The sequence below is a fragment of the Rhinolophus ferrumequinum genome, chromosome 27 (genome assembly GCF_004115265.2).
Source record: "Rhinolophus ferrumequinum isolate MPI-CBG mRhiFer1 chromosome 27, mRhiFer1_v1.p, whole genome shotgun sequence".
NCBI classification, from domain to species: domain Eukaryota; kingdom Metazoa; phylum Chordata; class Mammalia; order Chiroptera; family Rhinolophidae; genus Rhinolophus; species Rhinolophus ferrumequinum.
This window is the reverse complement of record NC_046310.1, coordinates 25,616,342-25,644,254: the sequence shown is the minus strand read 5'-3', so window position 1 is coordinate 25,644,254 and position 27,913 is coordinate 25,616,342. Positions and strand designations below refer to the sequence as shown.

Below are 27,913 nucleotides of genomic sequence, written 5' to 3'. Positions count from 1 at the left end.
AGTCTCATAACAACCGGAATTGCTTGCGATTTCAGGCTGCCCTTGTTAATTTCCTCAGCCACACTGTGATTGTGTAACACTCTAGCTAATCTGAGAGTGGTATTTGAGATATTTAAGATACTGCCGATTGTAGCAAACATTGCAGCAATGGGTACCTTACTCATTATCCTCAATGTCCAAGAGACAGAAGTTAAACATCCAGCCCGTGCTTGAAAGGACTTAAAGGCAGTCACACAGGTCACCAGATGAGTACAGTGGAGTGGGGTAAGGGCCGTGGTTGGAGCATACACAGTAGGTGGTGCGAGTTCTGAGTTCTGAGAAGGAGCACCTGACCTGGCTGGGGGACTCGAAGAAGGCTTCTAAGAGAAGGTGCCACCTGAGCTGAGTGTTTGAGGTGGAATGGGAGATGAGGGAGAGGAAGATGTCGTAGAAGAAAACCATTCCCTTGCATGTTTGGGAGAACCAAGTAGAGGACATGAGAAACGAAACTGAGGAAGTAGGCAGAGATTATTTCCTAAAGGAATTTTCTGTATCACATTTACCCACTCTTAATGATAGAATCTTAACTTTATGGGAAACCATTTACGGGTGACGGCATTTGTATGTTTGAAAGTCTAAGAGGACTGCTAGGTTTCTGCATGTCCTTTGTGTGGGTGACCTCTCCTACTTCCCTTAAGTAGAGACGGTAGAAAGAGAATGCAGTTGGGGAAGGCAGCTGATGCTGTGACCACGGAGCTCAGTCAGGACGCGATGGCCGTAATCCAGAGAGGGGAGGAGAGCCTGAGGTCAGGCAGTGCAGTGTCTGGGGAGCAGGCAGCTCGGGGAGTCTGTGTGATATTTGGGACAGTTGAATGTGTGGCTAAGGAAAAGGACTCTGAAGTTGACCCCTGGTGTCTGAGTTGGCAGCTGGGTGGGTGCTGATGCCTTTTGCTGACAGAAACTATGGGAGAAAAGCAGGTTTAGTCAGGGTGATATAATAATAATTTCAGTTTGGGATGTGTTCAGTTGGAGATGTGAGAGGCAGAATTCATGATTTTTAATTTGTGGATTAGCATTGATGGACCATGTACATCACAAGGGGTTCGGGAGAGATCCACACAGTTAGAAATATGCTGACAGAGCAAAAGAGGAAGGTCTGGTCTAAATATACAGATTTGGCAGCCCTAGCAAGGAACATGTCTCTGAAGCCATAGGTCTGCTTGACATCTTTCGGAAGACCACAGGATAAAAAAGAGCGGGATGGGTCATCACCGGCATACCCATAACCCAAACTGTGGCTTCCTGTTAGAGTCCGAATGAAAAGTCTGGGCTCCTTACAGTGTGCTACAAGAATACATAATCGGGCGACTGCTGCCTCTGATTTTGTGGTCTTGCTCACTGGGCCTCAGCCACACTGGGCTGTGTTTCCCCGACAGCGAGCACACTCTTGCCTTACTTACCTGCTTGTGGTCCCCTCTGTGTGGCACACTGCGTTACCCCAGCTTTGCCGGCTTTTCTTATTGAGGTCCCCGCACAAATACCTCCTCAGGGAGGCCTTACCCAGCCGTTGGACCTGAAGCAGAGCTCCACTCACTCTTTCTTGTTAGTTGCTGTTTTATTTTTCTTACAGTCTCTTTCCAGTGTTGTGCTGCAGTGTCTTGTACTGGCTCTCAAAACTGATTGTTAAATTTTCATGAAATTTGAGAGCCCTTGTTAAAATACAGCCATGATTTAAAATTAAAGATTAAGTTATAAATTTACAATTAAATAAAATTCTGTTAAAGTCAAAACTCAGCACTTCCTAAGTATTTTACTAAATTCCACTAAATTCCAGGTTATTTATGTCTGTTTATCATACTGTAAGGTAGAAACCCTCCACGATGGTGGCATCTGTCCCCAACTCCGTGTTCAGTGAGGTTGTGCCCGTAGCTTGACGGCTGCCCTGGTGGGACTGCGTATCTCACAGGAAGCGGCAAATGCTGTGAATCCTAAGGTACATGCTTGCCAGCACGCCACCGCTGGGGGTGGCGTCCCAGGGGAACTTCCCTGTGTACTTGTCTGTCTTTCTTTGGGGCATATGAGCTCTCTCAGGGCACGTTTCTTGTCTGCCTGCTCCCACTGTGTTCTCAGCCTGTGGACAGAGCCTGGTACGTTGTGGACTTGCAGCCACTATCTGCTGAATGAGTGGCACCTCGGGGGCACTGGAACGGGAGGGCCAAGGAGAGGCCTGATGTGCAGATTAGGAGAGAAAGCAGAAGGCGGGGAAGACGTCACCTACATCTTTTCACGTGGGCTCCTTTGTGTTGTGCCCCTGGGTGCGAAGCCATGTAAATATATTTATTTTATGATGGTAACTGCATCTCCAGCACGATGTAGGGAAGGATAGTTAATAATGAACCCTGGTGGCGTGTAGAAACCACTTGGAGTACTTTCAAAAATAATTCTGATGCCCAGGTACCCCTCCCAGACCAAATTAATCAAGAATCTCTAGGAAGCCTGGACATCAGCGGTTTTTAAGTGGCCCAGGTCCTTTTAATGTGCAACCTGAGTTAAAAGCCGCTGGAGTAGACGTGGGGCGAGGGCCCGAACAGGCCCTGTGAGCGTTAGCCTGTGAGTATCGGAGAGTCGTCATCAACAGGGCTGAAGAAGTGGCTTTGCTCAGGAATTTTTCTCTCATTGTGCAGTGATTGAGTTCCTGCTGAGAACTAAGAATACAAAATGTATAAGACACATTTTCTCCCCAGACAAGGTCACAATCTTGTAGGGGAGACACCAAGTACAAGTTTAAAGAAGTATTTTAGGTGCCGTCATGAAAGTATTGAAGGTTCGGTAAAAACTCAAAGAGGAAGGTGACTGGTTGAGTCCAGGTTTAGGGGAGAACTGGGAAATGGTACACAGCGGAGGTGAACGGGGCCATGGTGGGTGATGGCCGAGTGCTTTTCAGATGGACAGCAAGCAGGGCCATTTGTAAGTGCCCTGTCTCATAACAGGTGCCACCATGCATGAGGGACTGAGTCTGTCTGCGTCACCACTGTATCCCCAGCACATAGCACAAGGCCAAGCATGTAAGCAGTGTTCAAATATTTGACAATGAGCGAGCGTTACTGTGAGAGGTAGCAACTTGAACAAAGACGTGGGGAGCCAGAAGACAGCGTAGCGGGTTTGGGGAACTCCAGGTCTTTGTGTGGTCGGAACAAACAGGGACGGTGAGGGAAGGGCTGGGGTTGCTGAGAAGTGTGGACTTGATCCTATAGGGAACAGAGACACATGGAAAGATGGTAGATGGTCGTATTTGGCGAGCTTTTCAAAGTAGACGTGCCATCTGCTCTCCCTTCCAGGACCTCATCCTCAGGAGTCTCTCCTTCCCTCCCTCTCCCGTCTTTCTCTCTCTACATAGAGATAGGTAGGTGGGTGGGTGGAGATGGATGGGTAGATGGATGATAGATAGATAATAGATGATGGATAGGTGGATGGATAGATATCCCCAGCTGATTCGGATTCTTTTCCCACCCCCAGAATCACTAAATGGGAAGTCTGTAAGATCCCTTTTATCCCTAAAATTATACACCATGTTTCCCCGAAAATAAGACCTAGCTGGACCATCAGCTCTAATGCGTCTTTGGACCAAAAATTAATATAAGACCTGGTCTTAATTTACTATAATATAAGACCGGGCATAATATAATATAGTATAATATATTAATATTATGTTATATTAATATGCATTATATTAATTATATATGATACATTATATTAATATAATAATATTGCGTCTAATATAATATAATATAATACCAGGTTTAATATTAATTTTTGCTCCAAAAGACGCATTAGAGCTGATGGTCCAGCTAGGTCTTATTTTTGGGGAAATACGGTAATTTATAATGGTAGTTAGTTGCATTCTACCAAGTCAGAGCCTACATAACAGTATGTTACTTTATTAATGAGAAATGTGAAATTTGAGAAGGTTCTCCAGACCTATAAGCCAGAGTATGTGACATATGACGACAGCAGTTTTACACCCAAACCCCAGCAGGTAGATTTTTCTCTCCTATATTCTCTATATTCTATGTATGTGGGCATTAAGATGTTCATGTTTGCATATTGCACATGTTCTACATTCTGCTCTTTTATAAACAGTCATAAGTGCTTTTTGTTTCTGTTTATACTCTCATTGCGCCTAATCTTGGTCTCAGTTTAACATTCTGTAGTTTTTTTCTATTACCTCGATATTTAGTCACTCAATTATTGACCAGTTATACATATTCCAGACACGACTCGATGTGGGAAATGCAAAGAGGGCACGCACTGTCTTGTCCTTGAGGGACACGAAGCAGAGTAGATACGTTGGATAGTAGTATGTGCTCCGTGTAGTGCATGAGCAAAGACGTCCTAGTGAGGAAGACAGAGGAATTCCATCGGGGAACGCATGGAAGAGTGATGCCTGCTCATAGACAGCAGAGGAACAGAAGGGCCTTCCAGGCAGAGCGGCGTGTGCAAAGGCCCTGAGGCAGGTGGATGATGAACTGTGCTGGGGGAATGCAAATCCCTCGCTGCTGAGAGGACCTGAGCGGGGTGGGCCGAGTCTGGAGAGCGAAGGAGAGGCTAGGCCACAGAGGTTCTCGGATGGCACCAGAAGGGGTTAGGTCTTATTCTGAAGGAGATGGGGGTGGGGTCACTTAAGTATTTTACACAGGGAACAATTTGGTCACAAATTGTGTATTCAGAAGAGTACCTGGCAGCATGGAGGATTGATTCAAAGGGGGCAAAACAGTCAAGGAGACGAGTGCGGAGGCCGCTGCGGTAAAGAGCACAGGCTGGACGCATGGCCAAGGAGTGGCCATGCCCGTCGCAGGAGGGGTGCACTGCGTTTGTAAAGGTCAGGGGAGTGGGGGGCGGCTAGACTGATGCAGAGGAATTACGTGGCCTGGCGGTTGTTGGTTAGGGTTTCAAGGGGATAGTTGTACTGCAGGATTGTGCAGAGGAGGGATGAGCTCCGTTTTAGAAAGGCCAAGTGTGAAGTGTTGGGGACTAAGTATGTGCTTGTATAACGCACACTTTTTGCCTGAATTTGTGAGGGAAAAATACGGATGTGCATTATATTATACAGGGGTAGTACTAATTCCATATCTTTGTAAACATTTTTAATTCTTTTATTTATGCATTTGAGTTAAAAGGGTAACTCTAGAAATCAATAGTGATATCGGTATGCAAAATAACACCCTGGAATATGATAATTGGTTTTGCTGAACTTTCGAACAGTTCTTGGCCTTCTATGATGTGTAAATATCGTAAATTTGTTACCGGTACGTAACATTTCTTGTACCTTGTATCTGTTCTTGTGTTTTGTAATTATTTGTTACATAAACTTTCTTGTACCATAATATGTTAAAAAATAAATGCTAAAATTCCTTTATAATACAAAAAACAAGTAACTAAATGTAAACAAATAAAAAATTTGAATTAAAAAATTAAAATGAAAGATTTTTTTCCCAGAAAGTTTGGGCCAAAAAAATGGGTGCGCATTATACACGGGAGCGCGTTATATCTGGCAAAAGAACGGTAGTTATTATCGTAGGTGAGAACGTTCACCCCAGGTGTGGAGTGAAGAAAGGGATTGGAGATTCCGACACATTAAAGGAAGTGGGAGAAAAGAAGACATACTTGCAGTTTGGGGAGGAAAATTTCCCCCGGGTTGAGAATCACTGGATTAGAGAAATGAGATGGATTTCTTGCCGCAACAAGAGAGTCATGCACAAAAACCCAAAGTAGGAAAATTTCAGGATGGTTGGAGGTAGGAAAAGGACGGTATCATGCCATGGAGAGGTCTGCGAGGATAAAGACTAAAAGAGGCCAGGGTTTAATGACTACATTCAAGAGAAATAATGTTGTTATAGCAATGAATGAACAATAATCCAAATGTCTGACATTAAAATAATGTTGTGGAGGAAACTAAGTGAAAAACCCAGGTGGCAAATCGAAATGTGTGTGTGGTGGGGAGGGAACACATCCACACGCATAGAAAACGCACCGAAGCGGTCCCTGGGTCACAGGAGGACACGTGATGGTAATTTGCTTCTTTGTCTTACTCTGTCCTCCACATTTTTACAATGAACATGTCACTTTGGTAATTAGAAAAAATTAGGGAGCATAAGGTGATTATGCAGCCACTGCAATGTTTTAAAACAATACTTAATATAGGGAAATACTAATAATATAATTGAAAAGCCAACATAAACTATGGTATGGTCCATGTTTTAAATTTTAAAAATAAGTATTTCTATAGCTATGAATGAAAGAAAACAAGAAAACTAATAAATGTTAAGCGTAGTTATTCCTGGAGTGTAAAATTGTGGACAGTTTTTATTTGCTTATGTTTCCATGTTTCCACATTTTCCATAATTAAACATGATGGGTGGTGTAGAGTAGAGGATTAGAGCGAGGTCTGTGAAGGCATAAGGCTGGATGGAGTTTGAATCGTGTCTCTGCCCTTGTGAGTTGTGGGACCTCACCTGGGTGAGTTATTTCACTTCTCTGTGCCTTGGTTTCCCCGTTGTAAAACGGGTCATGACAAAAACTACTTCACAGCTGTCAGAGGTTTGCTCCGAGGGTTGTTCCTTTTATATACACAGAGGGTGCCAAAAAAAGGTATACACATTTTAAGAAAGGAGAAAACTATTAAAATTGTAATACTTAATATATACCAATAATAAAAGGTAAGTACAAGTCATGTGTGTACATATTTTTGGCATCCCCGGTATATAAGCATTAAAAACAGGATTGTTCCTTAATGTATATAAAGTTCTTAGAATAGTGCCTGATACTTAGTAAACAACTGTGCACGTTAGCTGTAATTATTATTTTTACTACTCTGACTTTTATAATCAGAAAACAAACTTCAGAGTCAGCATTGCCTGATGAACAAACGTTGGACAAGTTGGGTTGCAGCGGGTGGAGAGCAGAGAGTAGGCACGGCAAACAGACCGCTTGATTGTAGCTTACGTGGGAGCACGCTTTTTTTTTTTTTTTAAGATTTTATTGAGGAAGGAGAACAGGACTTTATTGGGGAACAGTGTGTTTCTCCAGGACCCATCAGCTCCAAGTCAAGTTGTTGTTCTTTCAGTCTTAGTTGTGGAGGGCACAGCTCAGCTCCGAATCCAGTTGCCGTTGTTCAATCTTAGTTGCAGGGGGCGCAGCCCACCATCCCTTGCGGGAGTTGAACCAGCAACCTTGTAGTTGAGAGTATGCGCTCCAACCAACTGAGCCATCCGGCCGCCCAGGAGCTCAATGGCAGCTCAGCGGCAGCTCGTTGTCTTCATTCTAGTTGCGGAGGGCGCAGCTCCCTGGCCCATGTGGGAATTGAACCTGCAACCCTGCTGCCCAGAGCTCACGCTATAACCAACTGAGCCACCCGTCCGCCCAGAGCACACTTTTCTTGAGTGAATTTTCCTTTTGTTTGCACCCATGTACTTTGATTTGATTTGACGTTATTTTGAATTTCTTATATATGCTTTGATTTAATTTTTAAAGCTAAGTAGAAGAAACAGCAAACTTATCAATGTGATTGATGAAACCTTATACAGTTGGTCAGATTACAGCTTAACGTCTCATCTTTGCTCTTTGTTACCTCTCCCAAAGGGGTATTGGCTTTAGAACAATAGCAGTCAGAAATATAAAAATAAAATATTATAATTCAATATCAATGTGTTGATCCTAATTATCGTTAAATTTCTTTTTCTTGGTGAGTGAAAACCTAACATTAGAACAGTCTGCCCTTGTTCATATGTCACAGAATAAAAATGTTGGCAAAAAGGGAACCTTCCCAGGTAGTCCCTGATCTGTCCTAACTTATGTTACAGTATGTGCATTACTTTCTTTCGTTTGCCTTATCCACAGAAGGAGCTCAAAAAGTGGGATGAGTTTGAAGATATTTTAGAGGAGAGGAGGCATGTCAGTGACTTGAAATTTGCAATGAAATGTTACACACCTCTTGTCTATAAGGGAATTACTCCGTGCAAGCCGAGTGACATTAAAAGCCGTGTTCTCAGTTCTGAAGAGGTTCACTATGTCATTAAACAGGTAAGTGGTTCCCTCTTCAGCCACAGCCAGATTTGCTCATTGTCACCAAGTTCTTTCTCTTTTTGAATCTGTGAATTCATTTTGCTATCTTTCATGTGTCTTTTTAGGTTTAGCTGTATTCACATGTTCATCAAATGTTGTCGTAGCCACGATGTGTGGTAACCTCTCCGCGAGAGGCTGGGGGTCTGGCAGAGCGAGTTGCACAGGCTTCCTGGCCGCTAAGCGTATAGTCTGGTGGGGAACGATAACAGCCGTGCGGTCAGTTGCGATACGTACAAGACACGCGAGTGGGAGCCCGCCATGCAGGGGCTCTGACTAGTTAGAGGGGCAGCTGAGTGTGTGTCGGGAGTTAGAGGCCTGAAAGGCAAATGAGGGGTGTTCCAGGTGAAGTGGGTGAAAAACAGTGTTCCTGGCAGAACTAACTTTTCCCTGTGGTTTTCAAACCTCACTACACATTACAATTAGTTGGGGAGCTTTTAAAAAATCCCTGTGCATTGATCTCCCCCCATGCCAATTAAATCCCAATGTCGGGGGAGGAGCCAGCGTCCAGTAGAAGCCCAGTGAGTTCCAGAGTACAGCTAACTCTGAGGCCCCCGGCTCGTGTTGAGGACCAGAGAAGAAGCATATTCACAGCACTGACAGTCGTCCAGCACGACCAGACCAAAGAAGCAAAGAAGGGGTAATAGTAAGAAGTGAGGCCATTTGTAATCACGTGGAGGAATTAGATCTCACCGTGCATCAGTGCAAAGCCGCCGAGCGCTCTCAACTTGGAGTGTGGTGTGAGCCGTTTGATTTAGAAACACTGTTTGGTGAAAATGCAGGCAGGAAGTCTGCTGATGCTGCTGCCGCAATAATCCCTCTGTGGGGTCATAGTTCCAGGACTGATGAGTGGTGTAGAAACAGAAAGGGACAGAGTTGAGAAATGTCCTTATTGACGACCAGCTGGGTGGATGAAGTGGTGGAGAGGAAAGAAGCGAGATGATACGGCCATTCCCTGAGATAGGCAGCTTGGGGGAGAGGGGAGGGCTCGGGGGAGACGCTGAGAGCACGTAGGACAAAAGCGAGGGGCGCAGGTCCACGTTGGGAAAGCAGTTTTGCTTCAACTGTGATCCTCCCTCTTCTTCTCACTTAGACTTTCAGCTCTTCATTCTCTGGCCACTGTCTTTGCTCCCCAAGCTGCTGTTCGTTCAGTCTTCAGGCCATCAACACTCAGTGTGGGTTCTTTTTGACTGTGAGACCAAACCTTTCTTGCTGCATCACTCTTTCAGAGAACCTCTGAGTGAAATAAAGGAACACAGGTTAAGAGGAAACAGTTTATCCTGGTCCCACAGTCTTGAGCCTGTTGAATTGAGCCCTCAGAAAGATAAGCTGTGAAGCGAGACCACATTTGTGAATGTGCTAAATGCCACTGGACCGCTGACTTCAAAATAGCTGTTTTCTGTTCTGCTAATTGCACTCCAATACTGAAAAACAAGATACTTCCTCACTATGTGTAACGGGCAGTTGGGAATCCAGTGTGCCATTCTCTGACCTTCTGTGCCTCGTCCTAAAGCAGAGCATTCTGGATAAGTGCTCTGTCACACACAGTTCTCTCCTTCTCAGACTGCTTGTTTAGTGGAAGTTAAAGGGATTAAATTCGGCTCCCTTGAGGACAGAAACTGTGACTTGTTCATGTCCAGGCCCTGGGCAGCCCAGCACATGCCAACATTTTGTTCTTTACCCAAAGATGTGCTAGGCCATACGGATAAAGAAAGTTCCATTGTGAGATCACTGATGTCACTCATTCTCCTTGGATAGTTTGGGGCCATTTGCACCAGTGTCCTGTCTATCTGATGCACTCTGAGTGGTATTTCCGTGTTTTTCCTTTGTATATCCCTTGTAGTAGCATTGAGCAAACATATTAATTAATCTCCTGAAAGGACACTGGCTCATGGGGGATAAGCTTATTAACAAACCATAGGGGAAGGTGAGATGTTCTCATCTAAAATGCTGTCCTAGAAAGCCGCCTCTCTGAACTTCTAGTCTTTAAACGAGTCTATTTTTGTGATGTTGGGAAATAAACTATGTCTCTTTAAGTTAAGGAGAAGACATGCCACTTTTGAGTTCTACCATCTTGGCCCATTTGGAACTTGTCGTGCTGGTTTGAGGGAAAGAGCGCGAGCTTCTTTCCGCAGACCGTGGCCCTGCTTTCTCTCTCCTAGCTCTCCAAGGACTCCCCGCAGTCCGCGGCTGCCCTCCAAGAGGAAGCCTGTGAGATCCTGGATGAAATGAGCCACAATCTGCGCCTGGGAGCCATTCGGTTTTTTGCCTTCGCCCTGAGCAAAATATTTAAACAAATTTTCTCGAAAGTGTGTGTAAATGAAGAAGGTCTTCAGAAAGTGAGTATTGCTTGTTGAAAACAGTCTCTTCTTCAACCCCTGACTCTTTAGTCAGCTCCAAGACTTCTCAGCCTGCCCTCAGTGGGCAGGACCAGTCATCAGGCATCCGTCTGGCAGAAGACGCTCTGCCTGTCTGGCGGGTGCTGTTTGCCCCTTGACCTTCAGACCTACAGACTTCAGACTCACTTAGGTGGTCAGGTGGGCTTTGCAGACCACCTGATGTCAGATGTTCACAGCCATATGGAAGTCAGCACACCGTTTCTGTAGATGGCTCACCTACACGCCCCTGCAGCCCTTTAGCCTTTCCTGCATACCCGGTTGTGTCTCCTGTAAACAAGTCCTTCTGTGGTGCAGTTACCAAAATAAGCAAACGAACTGATACAGTGCTGATAGACATACCTGACTCATATTTCACCAGCTGTCCCAGTTAAGTCTTGGCTAGCAAAAGGAAATCCTGCATCCTGTGTTCATGTCTCCGTAGACTCTTACTCTGGAACATTCCTTAGTCTTTGTGTTTCATGATATTATTTCTGAAGAGAGCAGAAATAATGTCTTATGTCCCGCATTTGGGTTTGAGTGATGTCTTCTCATCATTAGACTCAGGCTGTGTCCTTTGGGCAGGTACACCTCAGAAACCACGTGTATCCCTCTCAGTGCATCCGGTCAGGATACCTGGGGTCAGTAGTGGCCAGGTTTCTGCACGTGAGGTTGTTACCATGCTAAGGTCAGGTTGCCTGCCACCTGAAAAAGTTAAAAATCGAGAGACAAGGTTGGTGGGAAGAAAAGCAAGTTTACTCCGAATGTCGGCATTCTGGGAGGATGGCGGACCCCTGTCCAAAGGCCATCTCCCCGTTCGTAGACCGGGCAGAATGTTTTACAGGTACAGAAGAAGAAGAACAAAGGGAAGGGGGAGTCGGTCAGGCAGGTCCGAGGGCGGACATCCATCCTGGGGTCTGGTCTGTTTTAAGATAATGTTATCTCTGGACTCGGACTCGGACTCGGATTCCGGTGTCCGGGGCACCTGAAGAGGAAGAAATTGCCCTTTCTAGGTTAGGATTCTGCTGATTAAATAGATTAACGAGGTATGTGTAGACTTAGGAAAGGGAACAAAACAGAGTTTTTAAGTTATTAGTGAGGGGAGAAACAAAACAGCTGAATATCAGGGTGGATCAAACTGCAAACTAGCTAAGTCTAACTACGTTATTGAGTCCCCGAGTTTCACCCTTACTAAGTTACTGTTCCTCCCTTTGTAGTTAACAATGGTCTCGTGGAGAAATACTTGGAGGATGGTTGAGTGTCCTGCTTTTCATCATACTTTCCTTCAGTAGTTTTTACATCCACTGATGATTTTTGCACAATTCAGTTATTACTCTAATGATTGTCAAATGGTGATTTTTGTAATTCCATCACTTCTGTTATTTAATAGTTTGCTTTTTTCTATAAGAGCTTTCTCTGTGGAGATTATTTTATTCATTTATGCTTTTAATATTTTCTCTTGCTAGGAAATAGCAAGCTCTCACCTCCTTTGGCCTTCCTCCTCTTGCCCCCGAATGTTTTTTTATATTCAGTCATATACTTCGAAGTCCTTCTTTTTCCTGCTATGACGTTTTAGATCAGATCTGTCAGAGACTGTCTGGTGCAGTGTTGGGGGCCAGGGGATGTTCGCTGGCCATGTCTTAGCTGATCACAACTTACCTGCCTCAGTTCATTGTACTTAGATTTCAAGAAAACACATAACACCTTGATTCCAGTGGATGCTTTCTGAGGTTGAATCTGGAAGCTCAAATGCACCCTCCCAACCGCGTGGCTCTCGTTCTCCCTGGCAGTGAGTCCAGTGTTTACATAGAGAAACTCCATTCCTCCTTTGTCCTGATAATTCACAGATTTTGTTTGTAATGTCCCCGCGCGGAGTTGTGTTCCCTCTTTCAGCAGACAAGCAGTCTGGTGCCACAGTTCACAGTCGACTACCATTCAGACTGACTTCAGCCCCATTCCCAGCTCCACCTGCCATTTTTTAGCTGTATAACCATGTCACAAGCAAGGCAGCCAACACGTGGTATTAAACAGTGCGTGTGAAATGCCGGGTATGGTGCCAGCTAACGTATGTTAGTGATCAGCACTATTCTTAAGAGCCGTAAAAATGTTTTTAATGTTCTTGCATTATGCAGATTGTTTACTGGAACTCAAATAAGTTTTGTGTGTGTGGTAGGGGCGGCAGAAAAACATTAGTATTCCCTCTATACATACACACATCTTCCGTGTTCTGCGTTGAGATGTGATTTTAATAACATGAAAACTGAAATTACTGAGAATGTGCCATGTGTTTATCTTAAAGCTACAACGAGCCATCCAGGAGCATCCGGTGGTCCTGCTGCCTAGTCACCGGAGTTACATCGACTTTCTGTTGTTGTCTTTTATTTTATACAACTACGATCTACCTGTGCCAGTCATCGCAGCGGGGATGGGTACGTGCTGGGGTTTCACTTTTTTAAATTATAAAAATGGAAATGTTCACCGGCATGACTAACAATACCAAGGCATTTGAAGATGATGACAACAGCCTCTGCCTTCTTCCTGCCAGGTGCAGCGTGTGACGGTTTGTGTTCCACCCTGTGCTGTGCGTTATTGTGCCCACACACACGTGGGAAGCGTATGTGCCCACCGGGTTTGGGGGTTAGGTTTGAACAATGAGATTGTACTACTTTATGTGTCACGTGCCTTTTGCTTTTTTTATTTGATAATAGTAACTATAGGTCAATAAATAGATCTAACTTTTTTGTGTATTTTTAAGTTCTAGTAAAATACACATAAAATTGACCATCTTAACCATTTTTAAGTGTACAGTTCAGTGGCATTACATTCACAGTGTTGAACTACCGTCACCACCATCCATCCACAGAAGTCTTTTCCTCTTGCAAAACTGAAATTCTGCCCCGAGTAACCACTAGCTCCCATTCCCTCTGTCCCCAGCCCCTGGCACCCACCTTCTCCTCTCTGTCTCTTTGTCTCTGTGACTGTGACTCCTCTAGGGACCTCATATGAGTGGAATCACACGGTAGTGGTCCTTCTGTCACTGGCTTATTTCATTCAGCATCAGGTCCTCAGGGTTCATTCCTGTGGTAGCCGGTGTCAGCATGTCCTTCCTCTTTAAGGCTCATATCGCAGTGTGTGGATGGACCACATGTGTGTCTCCAGCCATCTGTCAGGGGACACTTGGCTGGCTGCCACTTTTTGGCCATTGTGCTGCTGTAAACACAGGTGTACAAGTACCTATTCAGGTCTCTGTCTTTAATTCTTCCGGTCTGTACCCCAAAGTATAATTGCTGGGTTCTATGGTAATTTTATTTTTAATTTTTTGAAGAACCTCCATACTGTTTTCCATAGTAGCTGCACCTTTTTACATTCCCACCAACAGTGCACGAGGGTTTCAGTTTCTACATCTTCGCCAGCACTTGTTATTTTCTGGTTTGTTTTTTCCTATATATAATAGCCATGCTAATTGGTATGACGTGGTGTCTCAGCTTTGTGCGCCACTTTGATTTGCATTTCCCTAATGACTAGTGGTGTTGGGCACTGTTTCAGTACTTTTTGGCTTTTGTATGTCTTCTTAAGAGAAATATCTAAACAAGTCCTTTGCCCCTTTTTAAATCGGGTTGTTTGTTTTTTCACGCTGAGTTGTAGGGGTTCTTTGTATATCTGGATATTAACCCCTCATTAGATAAATGCTTTCCAAACATGTTCTCCTATCCCCCACCCCGTGGGCTGACTTCACTCTGCCGATTTGTCCTGTATGCACGGAAGTCTTTAATTCTGACACAGTCCAATGTATCCATTTTTTTCTTTTGTTTTCTGTGCGTTTGGTATCATATCCAAGAAAACATTGCCAAATCCAATGTCATGAAGCTTTTCCCCTGTTTTCTTCTAAGAGTTTTATAGTTTTAGGTCTTAGATCCATTTTGACTGAATTTTTGTACATAGTGTGAGTGAGGTAAGGGTCCCACTTCATCTCTCACATTTTGGATAGCTACTCATATGTAATATTCAGCAGTTTAGCTGTATCATAATTTAGTAGGTTTGCTGTTACAAACAATTTTACAGCATTTTTATATCGATGCTTTTATTTCTGTAGGATTGATTCCCCAAAGTAAGATTGCTAAGGCAAAGAAATTATTCATCACCTTTCAAGGCAGCCAGCGAGGCTGGCATTCAGGTGTATACCTTTGTCAATAAGCAGTGAACAGGGAGGTCAAAGTCCCAGGGACTTGAGCGCTTTCAAAGCCGTTTCATCTGCATAGACATGTGAGGAGCTGTTTGGAAATCAGGGAAAATGATAAGAACTCCTCCTCTTAGTCTGGGTTTGCTCTGTTTACTCAGTGCCACTAAAAGAAAGTGGATTATTTTTTACCTGGTGGGTGAAAAGGAAAGGTGAGCGCTTCTTTGGCCTGGCTGTCCAGAGCATGCAGGACACACGTTGGTCTGCCATCAATTCAGCAGCGGAGCTGACTAAAGAAATGGGCGTGATCACGTTGGTCCAGTTGTCACATTACCTGCTGTTGCCCTGTCTCTAGCTGCTCTGGTTATAAACACCGAGGTGCATGGAGGGGCACGAGGTGACTTCCCAGCAAGCATCTGCCCAGGGTCCCTTTTTTCCACACTCCTATCAGGTGTCTCTTGTTAGGGATTTTAATTTCAGGAAGTATAGTTGCTATTATCACAGGTGTACCTCACACGCATGCAATCCTTCTTAATGGAGTTTGAGTTCAGATCTGTATAGACAGTTTCAGGATCTGCAAATAAACGTTAGCCCTCCTTTATTTTTAGACTTCCTGGGAATGAAAATGATCGGGGGGCTGCTGCGGATGTCAGGTGCCTTCTTCATGCGGCGCACCTTTGGTGGCAATAAGCTCTACTGGGCCGTGTTCTCTGAATACGTCAAAACCATGCTGCGGGTAAATGCACATAACTACTGAGTGCTCTCAAGCTGTGTTTTCTTTTCCCCCCTGTTTGCTATCAGATCTTAGTTAAATTCTTAACTTCTGAATGCATAGCTTAGCTGTATTTTTCCTCTGAAGGAATGCGCATCCCCTCAGCTGTCTGTTTCCTCTGTGTGACTCTGGTGTGTCACTGGAAGCTGTGTTTGTTCACAGGGCTGGGCGGGAGCTTGGGGGGCAGACTCAGAAGAAACATTGCTCACTTTGAGCGTAGGCAATGGGTTTTGTGTTGTGTTTTGTTTGTTTGTGTTTTCTCTTTAAAGAATGGTTATGCTCCTGTTGAATTTTTCCTCGAAGGGACAAGAAGCCGCTCTGCCAAGACATTGACCCCTAAATTTGGTAGGTCACTTACAGACTGCGGGAAAAATAGAAACCCAAAGGCTTTAGATGCAGTGTCATCAAAGCTGCTAATAGAAGTTGACACTTTTTGGCACGGTATTCTTTTTTCTGTAATTGTAACTGTTTCTTTAATTTTAACTGTTTCTATTTCTGGGCTTAGTATATAAAGTACACTTTTAGTATCTTCCCGTTTATGTGCCTTGTTTTCTCTACTCTTCAGTATTTATGAAAAACCATTTCTCCCTATGTCTACAGGTCTTCTGAATATTGTGATGGAACCATTTTTCAAAAGAGAAGTTTTTGACACCTACCTTGTCCCAATTAGCATCAGTTATGATAAGATATTGGAAGAAACTCTTTATGTATATGAGCTTCTAGGGGTTCCCAAGCCAAAAGAATCTACAACTGTACGTAAAGGATGCCAGACCTGACCTTCTTGGAATTTAGAGGAAACTAGTTTGCACGTCCATGATTTCTGAATTTCCTCCTTGTTTCCTTTTCTTCTGTCGTGACACTGTTAGGGATTGCTGAAAGCCAGGAAGATTCTCTCTGAAAACTTTGGCAACATACACGTGTACATTGGCGACCCCGTGTCACTTCGCTCTCTGGCAGCCGGAAGGATGAGCCGCAGCCCGTACAACCTGGTCCCAAGGTGCGGGGCGGTGTTTATGAAAACCTGAGGGAAACCTGAGGGTGTGCTCAGGTTTCGTGGTTGAATCAAGGTTCAACCTCTAAGGCTGAATCTTGGTCACCTGAGATCACACATCGGGGGCGGGGAAGGCCCCAGGTACAGAAGGATACTCGTGTGTCCAAAAGCACTCCCTGCAGAACAGTGTTCATTCTGCTTGGGCATCCGTGTCCAACGGACTTAACAAGTGGGAAAAATGCAGCATTGTTAACAAGGGCATGCATGCAAATTGTTGCGCACTCTTGGTAGGCACCCCCCAAAGTGTGTACTAAGTATTGTTTTTGATCCTAGAAAGGATTGTCTACTGATAATGAATGGCAGTGAGTCCTTGCTCTCAGAAAGGATATAATTTTATGAGCAAGGAGATGAATTGGGTCCTTTCAGGATGAGGTACGATATGCTTCTAGGTTTTCTTAATCGAGGGGAAGCATGGAAGAAAAACCAGGCCCAGCCAGGCCACAGGTGCCAGCAGCATTGCCCCTGATTTACCTGTAGCACCAACGGGTCCATAGCCACCAGGGCACCTGCTGGCAACTGCATTAGGTCAGAAGCAGGTGTCAGCTTTGTGCTGCCACACGCTTTCTCGCTGTAGATCTCAGACGGGGTTGGCCAGTCGTTACCTAGTACAGGGCACCCTCACTGGCTGCAGCTTTCACATTAAGCCACCTTGCTGTGTAGCCTGCTTTTAGGTCAGATGTGTACCTCTGCTCCAGCCAGCTCTGTGGGTTCCCAGTGTTGTCCCATTCAGAGTTGGTGATCTTTCAGGCAAGGGATGTGGCAGTGCTTGGCAGGCACCCTGACACTTCTCAGGCCAGCCTCCCACGCATACGTGTGCAGTTATCCTATTAACACGTTACGTGTGTTCCGCACAAGACATCCTAAGTGCTGTGGATTTGGAGAAGAGAGTAGCGTTCTGCTCGGGAGCCATCACTTTTCACAGAAGTGACACATCCTATTTGTAATGCAAGAAAAGTGTTTGCCCAGAACCAGGAATAATAGGACCCTGTTCCCTTGAGTATTTTTATCACCTCTCAAGAGCCTGCCCTAGAGACGTGTGGATGGTGTTAGGCAAGGGTAGACTTCCCAGTGGGACCCAAGGGAACTGGCAGAAAGTCCGGGAGCCTTCCGAGAGGCCCGCCTCTGCCACCCCTCTGTGCGCATGTGTCACGGTGGCAGAGCCGTCACTGGTGGTTCTGTGTACTCCGTCCAGATACATCCCTCAGAAGCAGTCGGAGGACATGCAAACCTTCGTCACCGAGGTCGCCCACAGAATGCAGCTTCTGCAGATTCAGAACCTGGCGCTGAGCCCCTGGGCCCTGATTGTCGCTGTTTTGCTCCAGAACCGGCCGTCCATGGACTTCGACGCACTGGTAGAGAAGGCTACGTGGCTGAGAGGCTTAGCCCGCACCTTCGGGGGGCTCCTCACGTGGCCAGGTACGTGTGCAGGACACCTGGGACAGGGATGCTGGCTTTCCTCACCTCTAAATTCAGAAACGCTGTAGCCTGGACATGAAAAACCTGTAGAGGACTTTGAGCGAAGCATGGCTCAAAGAGAGAAAGAAACCTAGAGTTATCGTGGTAGGATGTTGGACTCCGCATGGTAGCTGGTAGAGAATAATCGTCAGCGTGTCATTTCTCCCAGGGCGCCCAGCTGAGTGAAGAGTAAACATTGCATCTTTTTGTAGTCCAGTAGCCGTCCCTCTACCCCACCTCTAAACCACGTCGTGTCTGCACCCACCTGTCTCACTGTATTGTGGGGGTTGAAGGGCTTGTCTCACATAACAACGTTGGGGAAACGTCACTGGAGTTACGAGCACGGTGCTGGGATAGGGAGAAAATGATTAGCTTACATGGTTCTCGGGCTCTTTGACTGAAAGTCGTATAGGCTGCACTTGGAGCCGTGGTCGTTTTCAGACCAGGTGACAGGTGCCTGCTGTTCACCCTACACTTGTGTGAGCACCTGGTCGGTGCTGGTCCTGCCAGGGGTGCAGATGAGCAAGAGGTTCTAGAGGTTCTGGGTAGGAGTGGGTAACGTGGGAGCTGTAGGAACGGCCCAGTGAAGTAAAGATGGAGAGCACTGCATGGGGGGTTCCCACACTCAGGGCAGGTTTCATGGAAGGGTGTCGATGGGAAGAGGGCTGTGCAGGGAGACAGGCAGGAGGAGTGGCCGGCGTGGGGATGAGGACGTGTGAGGTGGCGTCGAGTACCAGCTGCCCCTCACCTGCGAGCATTAGCTGTTGCTGGGACGTTGGCTGTGGGACGGGGACGTCACACAGGCTCGCATACCTGGGGCGTCTGGGCTGGACTCTAGGTGACGGGAGGCGGGGCAGTATGACTGACTGGCCTTTAGAAAACAGGCTGGTGTCAGTTTTACGGTGGGTCCCACTGGGAAGAGGGCGTAGGAAGGGAGGCAAGCTGGCAGGCTGCTGTGCCAGGGGAGAAATGGGGACGCACGAACCAGGCGCTGGCAGAGCTGGCGCAGCTCAGAGATGGGGGGGATTTCTGGCCGAGTGGCAGTCGGCTGAGTGTTGGTCAGCAAGAGGGGAATAAAGATGAGTCAGACATCTGGTCTGTATTTTAGGGTCTCACAGGAGACAGAGCACATGCTGACGTAATACAGGTAGAAAGTCATGAAAGAGGGGAAAAGTGCTAAACAAATTCATAGCCGTTTGGCCCTGGAGCACATGAAAATAGGCACCTGTCTTTCTAAGGTGTGTCACTGTTTCAAGATGGGATAAATATGTGGCCAGTCCGTAGATAAGAGTATCTGTTCAACCACTAAATCACTCGTTATTATAAAGTGAGAGTCAGTGAGTAAGTACATGATTAAGTTTCATTCCTAAGTTAGAATGCGTTGTGTATATTCAGTTCTTTTCACTCACATTTTTATCCCATAGTCCTAAGCTCTCACATAGGTTTCTATGATATATATCATTATATGACATATGTAAAGTATACCATATTATATTATATACATAATATTACTACGTACTATATTGTTGCCTTGAGCAAGCTCAGGAAGGCACGAACGAATGTGATGAAGTCCGAAAGAAAGACCACTCCTGTCACTTGTCCTTTCCATGTCACATTAACACAGCGTGTGCCCGCTGACCTGCCTTTCGAGCAACTCGTTGGCTCGGGTAAAATGATTATCCTTGCCAAGAATGTTAGTTAAATGTCCCCATCTCTTCTTCATGTTTCTGTAACCCTAGCTCCTTGGTTATCTCCAGGCCAGTGCAGTGCCCGCTGACGGGGTACCAGGAGCCTCTTCTGTAAGTTATCGTTGATGCAGGAAAACCCGAGAATCGCCTGGCACCGCTCTGTGCTCAGGGAGACCTGGTGCTAGGAGATGCCTCTCCGGGTTGTCCTTGGGCTCACCTGGAAGTGGCAGAGTGATCGTCTTGCCATCTTGGGATTGGTCTGAGCAAGGGTGTGTGTGTGTGTGTGTGCACGTGCGTGTGTGTGTGCGTGAGTGTGCGTGTGCATGATAATATATACTTACCAGGGGCCTTCCTGCCTTCGTATTGTTAAATTCATGTAGATGTAATTTTCTAGTCATGTAAGTTGCTCTTACAAAACTTGGGGTACCCTTAGTTCCTGAGAAAATACTCTCAATTCCAGAGTCGGAATTGAGGGGCATTTCAGAATGGCTGACAACTTTGGGCTAGATAAGAAAGCATGTTGTGTGTCCTTAGAGAGAGTTTAGTTGATTTTCAAACAGTACTTGTAAAATGCCCTTCACATCTGATGCCACTGGCTGCACTGGAAGAACCTAAAGCCGGTACCTGGCGCTTGCATCAGTAGGTCGGCACTAGTGCTGATGGGTGCTGGGCCTGGACGCCCAGCAGTGCCATCCGCCATCTGTGCCGTTGGCCTGAACGAACGGTCTTGTGTGCAGACAATGAGCCTGCGGGAGACGTGGTCCAGGCCAGCATCCATCTGCACGCCAACGTCGCCGGCCTGGTCAAGGACCGGGTGGTCCTGAGAGTGGACTCCGGGGACTCGGACATGGTCGACGGCCTCGTCCTCCAGCACGTCACGCTCCTCATGTGCTCCACCTACAGGAACCAGCTGCTCAACGTTTTTGTCCGGCCCTCCTTGGTGGCTCTGGCGTTGCAGATGACACCTGGCTCCAGGAAAGGTAACTTTGGTGGCTGTGGTTCTGAGTTTTGGAAGAGGCCTGGCTATTAGTTCCGTGTAGGGAGCAACAGTGGAAGCCTTTCGATGCTCAGCACGTGTGTGCAGCCCGCACGCCAGCAAGGACTGGGGCCTGGACGCTCATAAGTGTAATAGGTTTTCCCCTAAACACGTGGCCATCTGCTTAGAATGTGAGAATTGAAAGGGACCTAAGATGCCATGTGATCTAAACCTCTCCTTTTATGAATAAGGAAGATTAGGCCTAAAAAGCTGCAGGACTGCAGAGGGCGGGAGCTAAAGCACAGTTCATCTCTGGTCTGCGGCTATTTTGCTGCTGTGACAGTTCCCTCGTCTGACAGAAGCAGACAGGACACACAGTGGCATTTTACACTCCTCACTGGAGTGTGAAAATGAGGAAAGCACAGTTTCTGTTCACAGGAGCTGTAGTCAGGGCCGGGGTTTTCTACCCAGACTGCACGTTAGCACATCCGGAGGGCGAGCCCCACGCCCATAGGTTCTGGTTCAGGGGCTCTGGAGTGTGGGTTGGACATTGGCATTTTTGTTTTCGTTTTCCAAAGCTCCGTAGGAATTCTAAGGAAAAGCTGTGGGAGGCACGGGGCTCGGGCACAGACTTAGCCCTGAAAGGGGCCTCGGAAGGCCCGTGTGCGAGCCATCATTTTGTGGATAAGGACACAGAGCTTAGGTAACTTAGTTCAGAGCACGGAAAACTCAGATTTTGATTGCAGCTCCAGCCGAGGTTTTGTACGTTGGAATTCATCTCCGACTAAGGGGCACGCTCGTGGTCTCTGAGGGTGTGGTAGGCACCCTGAGACTGGAGGCAGCGTTTGACGTGTGTGTGTGTGTGTGGTGTGTGTGTGTGTGTGTTTCCTAGTGAGAAAGTTCACAGCACCTGTCAGGAAGGTGAGGAGCCGGTGTGCTTGGTGGGCAAGGTGACCCTACATGTCTGGAGAACAAGGGAGCTTTTTCTGTCACTGTGCTGCTTTGTCCCTGTGCTGGAGATATGGTCAGGAAGTCAGGAAATAGGAATGGAGAAGAGAGTGAAGAAATGGGGCCCGTCCATCTCCTCTGCTGGGGAGCCTGGCTTGCTGGGGCTCCTGTCTTCTAAGGAACGTGGTGTCTTGCTTGTTCCAGACTGGTTAGAAGCTGGAACAAGTCATTTATATTCCACCATTACAAGTGCTAGACTGTAGTTTACTCTGTAGGTAAAATTTGGATTCATTATAACTTCGTTAGGCCTTACTTCTCGTCCCTGATACATAAATGACGTGCCTTTGAAATACGGCCTTTGGACTCCTTGGAGCTCCCTGAACGTTTGAAAAACAATGTGGTAATTAATTCTATATAATAAATTTGTTTCCAGAGGATATCTACGGGTGCTTTCACTTCCTACGCGATGTTTTTTCAGATGAGTTCATCTTCTTCCCAGGAAATGCAGTGAAGGTAAATCTTCCTAGCCAGAGAGCAAGTGTGTGTGCAGTGTGAGTTCTGGAAACGTTGGGCGAGTATTCATGGATGTGTCTCCCTTTCTTCAGGCTCCATGCAGCAAACAGAAAGAGGGACTGGGACACTCACAATTCACCAAAGTCTAATTTGATTCTCGGTCAAGTTTAATCAATAACTTAGGGAGTGTTTGGTGAGAAGAGGGCATTCCTTGGACCATTCGTGCAGCCACTGTAATAAACCAAGTCTATTTCATTAATAATTGACCAGCCAGGTAACATTTTCCTGTTACCCACTTGTTGGAAGGAGTCGGGCCTTTTGCTTGAGGTTAGAGAGTGTGGTCCTGCCTGATGGTGTAGACAGCTGGTGAGGTCAGGTCCCAGAGCTGGACGCTTGGTGTGCTGGAGCAGGGAGAGCCAGGACGGACAGCGGGGAGTCCCATTCCGATACTGGCCTAAGGAGAGAATGCGGGCATCGTGCCAGCTCTTCAGAGCCTAAGCATAATGCTAAGTATTTAAGGACTCACTGTGTGCACTGACTACTTCAATTTAAGGAGTGTGGCTGTGCAAAGTGAAAGAAATCCCATCACCCAGGCTGTGATTCCTAAGGCTCCTGAGTTGTCTGTGTGTTTGAGGGTTCGAACAAATGCTGTCTGGCTATTGTCTGGCAACCAGAACCGTCGGGAGGCCTGTGGTATTCGCCGGTGTTGTCTTATTTTGCGGGCCCCAGGCTGCATACCCGCTAACCTCACGAGTGGATGCATTCCGTCTTCTCTGCTCCCCTTCCAGGACTTTGAAGAAGGCTGTTACCTGCTTTGTAAAAGTGAAACCATTCAAGTGACGACGAGGGACATCCTAGTTACAGAGAAAGGAAATACCGTGTTAGAATTTTTAATAGGACTCTTTAAACCTTTCGTGGAATGTTATCAGGTATGTAAGTCACTCGCAAGTTCTCCTTTATATCTGATGTAACTAAGGTTCTCCCATGCTGGACTTACTTCTGGCCTGAAGGGCAGTATCTTCCCCTGGTGAATGGTAGCACCAGAGAGACGAGGGTGAGTGACCGCACCTCTCAGGTGAGGGAGAAACGCATCCTATGTGCAGGAGGAGGCTTGGTCCATTACCGACCCGAGGATGGCAGCTTCCTGACGCGTGAGCAGTGTTCCCGTCACCCCAGTTACACCCAAGCGTTGTCACACTGTACCTCACATTGTCATTCTGGGCCTCACGTTGTCATGCTGTACCTCATGTTGTCACACTACCTCACATCACGCTGTGCCTCACGTCACGCTCTACCTCACGTCACGCTCTACCTCACGTCACGCTGTACCTCACATTGTCACGCTATACCTCAGTTGTCACACTCTACCTCACGTCACACTCTACCTCACTGTCATGCTGTACTTCACGTCACACTGTACCTCACGTCACACTGTACCTCACGTCACACCACCTCATGTTGTCATGCTGTACCTCACGTTGTCACACTCTACCTCACGTTGTCATGCTGTACCTCACGTTGTCACACTCTACCTCACATTGTCATGCTGTACCATGTCTTCTGGTTGGAGTATGGAGCCTGGTGTTTGATGCATAGTAGCACTTAGTAAATGCAAGATTTGAATGATACGTGAAGTCACTTGTTTATTTTAGTCACTTGTTTGTTCAGGACGTGAAGTCCTGAATGCTAATATCGCAAGGGAAAGAAAAGTTCAAGTGCAAGTATCCAAGTTTGTCAGAGCTCGGGGTGATTCAAGAGAGGGGATTGTGCATATGTCTCCCTCCCTGTAGAGGGAGACGGGGCTTGAGATGGAACCTGCCAGGGGCCCTCATGAGGCCTGCATGGCTGTCAGCTCTGCACTGGCTGGGGGGCCCTGGGACCCACTTCCTGGCAGAGCAATGCTGTGGTCAGTGAAATCACCATGTCAGCCTCCTTGCATAAAGTCCAGCTCTTAGTAGGTGTTGGATGAGTGCTAGTTCTACCTCTCAGCACCTTTGTAAGTAGAAATCATCAAGTATTTTAGAGTCTAGCATGTTGTTAGATGTTTTTGGGGAAAAAATAGTTACAAAAGGTCTGGGCGTTGTCTTCGTAAGCAGCATAAGATAGAGTGAGCTGATAGTAATTTTCTTAACTTGCAACCCATTAGAGTGTAAAATTATTTTTATAAATGTCAGTGCTATTTGGGACACTTTTTTCCTAATTGTAAACAGTGATATGAGCTTCAGAGACCTGCTGACAATCCTGCAGCTTCCCTGTGCTCAGTCCTTGACGGGTTTTCTTCCGCTCTAACACAACGTGTCATTCTGTTACGAGGGGCTGTGCGAAATTGTCACCATTCTGTCTGACTGCCTGTTTTCTCTTCCTGTTCCTCTCGTCCTCCCTCTGAAAATCAGATAATATGCAAATACCTCTTGAAGGAACAAGAAGACTACTTCACTGAGAAGCAGTACTTGGCTAGAGTTAGAGTGTTCACAAGCCAGCTTCTCGATCAAGGTCAGTCACTCCTTTCGGGCGGTGATGTCCCTTAGTTGAAAAGGAAAAGTAGTTCACTGACTCTTCTCTGCTGTGTTTTAGGTGCCTCACAGTGTTACGATGTGTTATCTTCTGACGTACAGAAAAATGCCTTAGCAGCTTTGGTGAGGCTAGGTGTGGTAGAGAAGAAGAAGGTGTAAGTATTGCGCGAGATTGCATGGGGTGACAGGGCCGGGACTGCCAGCAGCAGCCGACACGAAGTCAGAGACATGGGAGTGTGTGACCCCGTCAGTGTTACGCTGTGCTGTGCGTGCCCACCCCCTAATAGTTAAGTCAATTTGAGTTACCCTGCGCATTCCACATGGTTCTACATGGAATAAAAGTGAAGCTGAAGCCAGGAAAGAAAGTGCGTTAGGCTGGCGTTTTGGCTTTGACCTAATACTGAAATTTATAGATGAATTACAAGACAGAATTTTGGGGAGTGCAGTGTGTGTGTGTGGACACTTAGCTATACATAACAGGTATATTACATAAATACGCACCTGAGTATGTGGAGATAGATATTCACTCTTCTGAGTGAACGAATGTGAGAATGATAAAGCTTCATGGGAAAACGCCCGTGTGTCTTCTGTGTGGCCCAAGGAAGGAAGCTCAAAGCCCGAGAGCGGGGCAGTTAGGAGCCAGGGCCTCCCGGCAGCTGAGACTGGCCCTGAGGACACCATTTAAAAGTGCTCCTGCTGTGTAAATAACAGAAGTTGTCTTTTTCTCTAGTTTAGGGAGTAAGAAAGCTTGTTACTTTTTCTCCTAGAAATAATGACCATCTATTTAATGTGAAAGAACCTGCCACAGCAAAATTAGAGGAAATGCTTGGTAAGTACAGCTTACTAAAGTACGGTGGGTTTTCACATTGTATTTGTCAACATGTAAAACAAGAAAGTATGTTAGGGGCCGGCCCGGTGGCTCAGGCAGTTGGAGCTCCATGCTCCTAATCCTGAAGGCCGCTGGTTCGATTCCCACATGGGCCAGTGAGCTGAACAACAGCTCTCCCTGGAGCTGAGCTGCCGTGGGCTGCCGCCGGCTGCTGTGGGCTGCCGCCGGCTGCTGTGGGCTGCCGCCGGCTGCTGTGGGCTGCCATGAGTGACCAGCAGCCAGCATGAGCTGCTGGCAGCCAGGAAGAGCAGCTGTGAGCCGCTGTGAGCGGCCGACCAAGAACCAGTGACAGACTGCCTCAGCCGGGGGTGTGCAAGGCTCATAATACCAGCATGGGCCAGGGAGCTGTGTCCTACACAACTAGACTGAGAAACAACGGCTTGAATCGGAGTGAAGGGGGAGGTGGAAGAAAGGGGGAGAAAAAAAAAAGGAAAGTATGTCATAGCACAAAGTACTTTATCAAAATGAACAACAGTGGAGGTTTAATAGACACAGAGAACTATTGTGTCATCTAGAATTTTCCCAAGGAATCTAGGAGGAAATGCAAGGAAAATTGCCAGAGAAAACACACAGCATTAACTAGGCAGCCTCATACAGCAGGTTGTTGGCTCCCACCTGATTACTTGGCGTCCGAGGTCTACACCTTCTCCCGGGTGTTGATGGATGCTGAGCTCACGCCTCTCATTTTAGTCCTCGGGCTCATTCTGTCCTCTGCTGTCGGATCCCTTCTTTCCCAGGTGAGGAATTGGGGTCAGTGTCCACATCCAGACTTTCTGTAGCCACCAAAGCACATCCTTGGAAGAATAAGCCAAACCTCACTCTTCTCCAGCTCCCATCAGCTTGTAAAGAAATAGTGCAGCCCAGGAAGGCAGGGGCGTTGTTTGTAGGACCCAGGAAGAGTCGAGAGCATTGATATAAACAGATATAAAAGGTCCCGGGACGTGGAGAACACTGCTTGTAGGAATGACGGGGTAATTGGAAAAGGGGAGGGTTTTGCATTGGGAAGAAAAAAAGATCTGCTGATTATACTGAATAGAGCACTAGATCACTGAGTGGGTGGTCTTGCCAGGAGCATTTGGGTACCTAATCCTAATTCAGTGCATTTGCCAAATCTGTGTGGAAGAGCTTAGGTAGTTGTCTTTTGGGATAAAGGGGACCAGGACGGGGCATGTGCTTAAAGGAAAGTGGGTGGAGGAAAGGAGTAGTTGACAGATCGGGACAGTGAAACAGAAATCTCGGGATGCGTAACCTTGAAACTCAGTTTTGAATTTGGTAAGAGGTTCATATAGCTAAAACAAGCCCCAAACCGCTCGTTTTGTGAGGACGGTGGATTGATTTCTTAATCACAGAAAGCAAATTCGGTAATGGGCATAAACTCATGAGAACTCACTGGACTTGAAGCTTCCAGTCCTGCCTGCGCCCTGGCTCAGGGTTGCTGGCCTGACCCATCGCCTCCAAGATGCACTTCTCCTGCAAAAGGGCTGCCGCCTCCACTGGCACCTGGTCAGCCCATCACACTGCTCACGCGTTCACTGTTCCTCGCCTGCCAGTGGCTTACACGCTTGTTGAGAAAGGGTAGATGGTCATATCATGAGCACTCTCTCTTTTATGTCAGGTGGGAAGACACCAGTAGGAAAACCAGCAACTGCAAAACTTTAATAATTGCCAAACAGTTATGGAAAGTTTGGTCATATAATTACTGTCATCCAAGGACACTTACTACAGCAAACAGGGACATAAAGGAAGAGATCCATCTTTCTTCTCATGCTCCGTAAGACGTGAGGCGATGGGCCCAGGAGATGAAGAGGTGACCAACTTAAGGAACCGGTGTACTCGTCCCCACCACAGTGGTTAAAAGGCATTTGTACCTGACTCTGTGTTTTAAAATAAAACAGTCTTTTGGAAACATGTTTGGAAAAACAAAGCCCAGCTCCTGCTTCGCTAACACTTTGCAGCTTACTACATGTATTAAATGTTTACACTGACGTCTGAATTAAAGTGCAACATCAACACCAAAGGCTGTGAAAGAAACCATTGGTAGGGTGTGTCTTACAGACTCGCTCACTCAGGTGGGATAGTGCAGACACGCCGTTCACCGCGCGCTCATCTTTGGGACATGGGAGGGAACCCAAATCCCCAGAGAAAACCCACGCAGACGTGGGAACTACATGCATACTGCATACAATGGCCCTGGCTGGGAATCGATTCTTTTTTCTCACCAACATTATAACAATGATATTGAATGAAACGACATCATTTGCGAGCCTGCTGTAAAGAATAAATTAGCTTACATTAAATTTTGCCACCCAAGGACCTAATCAACAGAACTGAATTAGAGAATGTATGTGACATGCAACAAAGAGAAGTTATGTGATGTATCATAAGTAGCCTTAAGGATTTAATAAGATGGGTGAACACCAAAATCCTGGGAGGCAGCCCCCTGTGGAAGTGAGCTTTAA

General features: G+C 46.4%; 1 protein-coding gene across 1 annotated transcript in view; it reads left to right on the top strand.

Annotated features, from left to right (window-relative positions):
• Positions 1-27,374, top strand: part of GNPAT (glyceronephosphate O-acyltransferase) — a 29,004-nt gene extending 1,630 nt beyond the window's left edge. The window contains exons 2-16 of the mRNA XM_033099476.1: positions 7,876-8,058; positions 10,260-10,436; positions 12,772-12,901; positions 15,258-15,385; positions 15,691-15,766; positions 16,022-16,173; positions 16,288-16,418; positions 17,665-17,888; positions 20,353-20,595; positions 21,973-22,052; positions 22,841-22,981; positions 24,446-24,545; positions 24,627-24,720; positions 25,333-25,394; positions 27,070-27,374. Coding sequence (XP_032955367.1) covers positions 7,876-8,058; positions 10,260-10,436; positions 12,772-12,901; positions 15,258-15,385; positions 15,691-15,766; positions 16,022-16,173; positions 16,288-16,418; positions 17,665-17,888; positions 20,353-20,595; positions 21,973-22,052; positions 22,841-22,981; positions 24,446-24,545; positions 24,627-24,720; positions 25,333-25,394; positions 27,070-27,113 — 1,965 coding nt within the window. The 3' untranslated portion in view covers positions 27,114-27,374. The remainder of the gene's footprint in view (positions 1-7,875; positions 8,059-10,259; positions 10,437-12,771; positions 12,902-15,257; positions 15,386-15,690; positions 15,767-16,021; positions 16,174-16,287; positions 16,419-17,664; positions 17,889-20,352; positions 20,596-21,972; positions 22,053-22,840; positions 22,982-24,445; positions 24,546-24,626; positions 24,721-25,332; positions 25,395-27,069) is intronic.
• Positions 27,375-27,913: the final 539 nt, after the last annotated feature.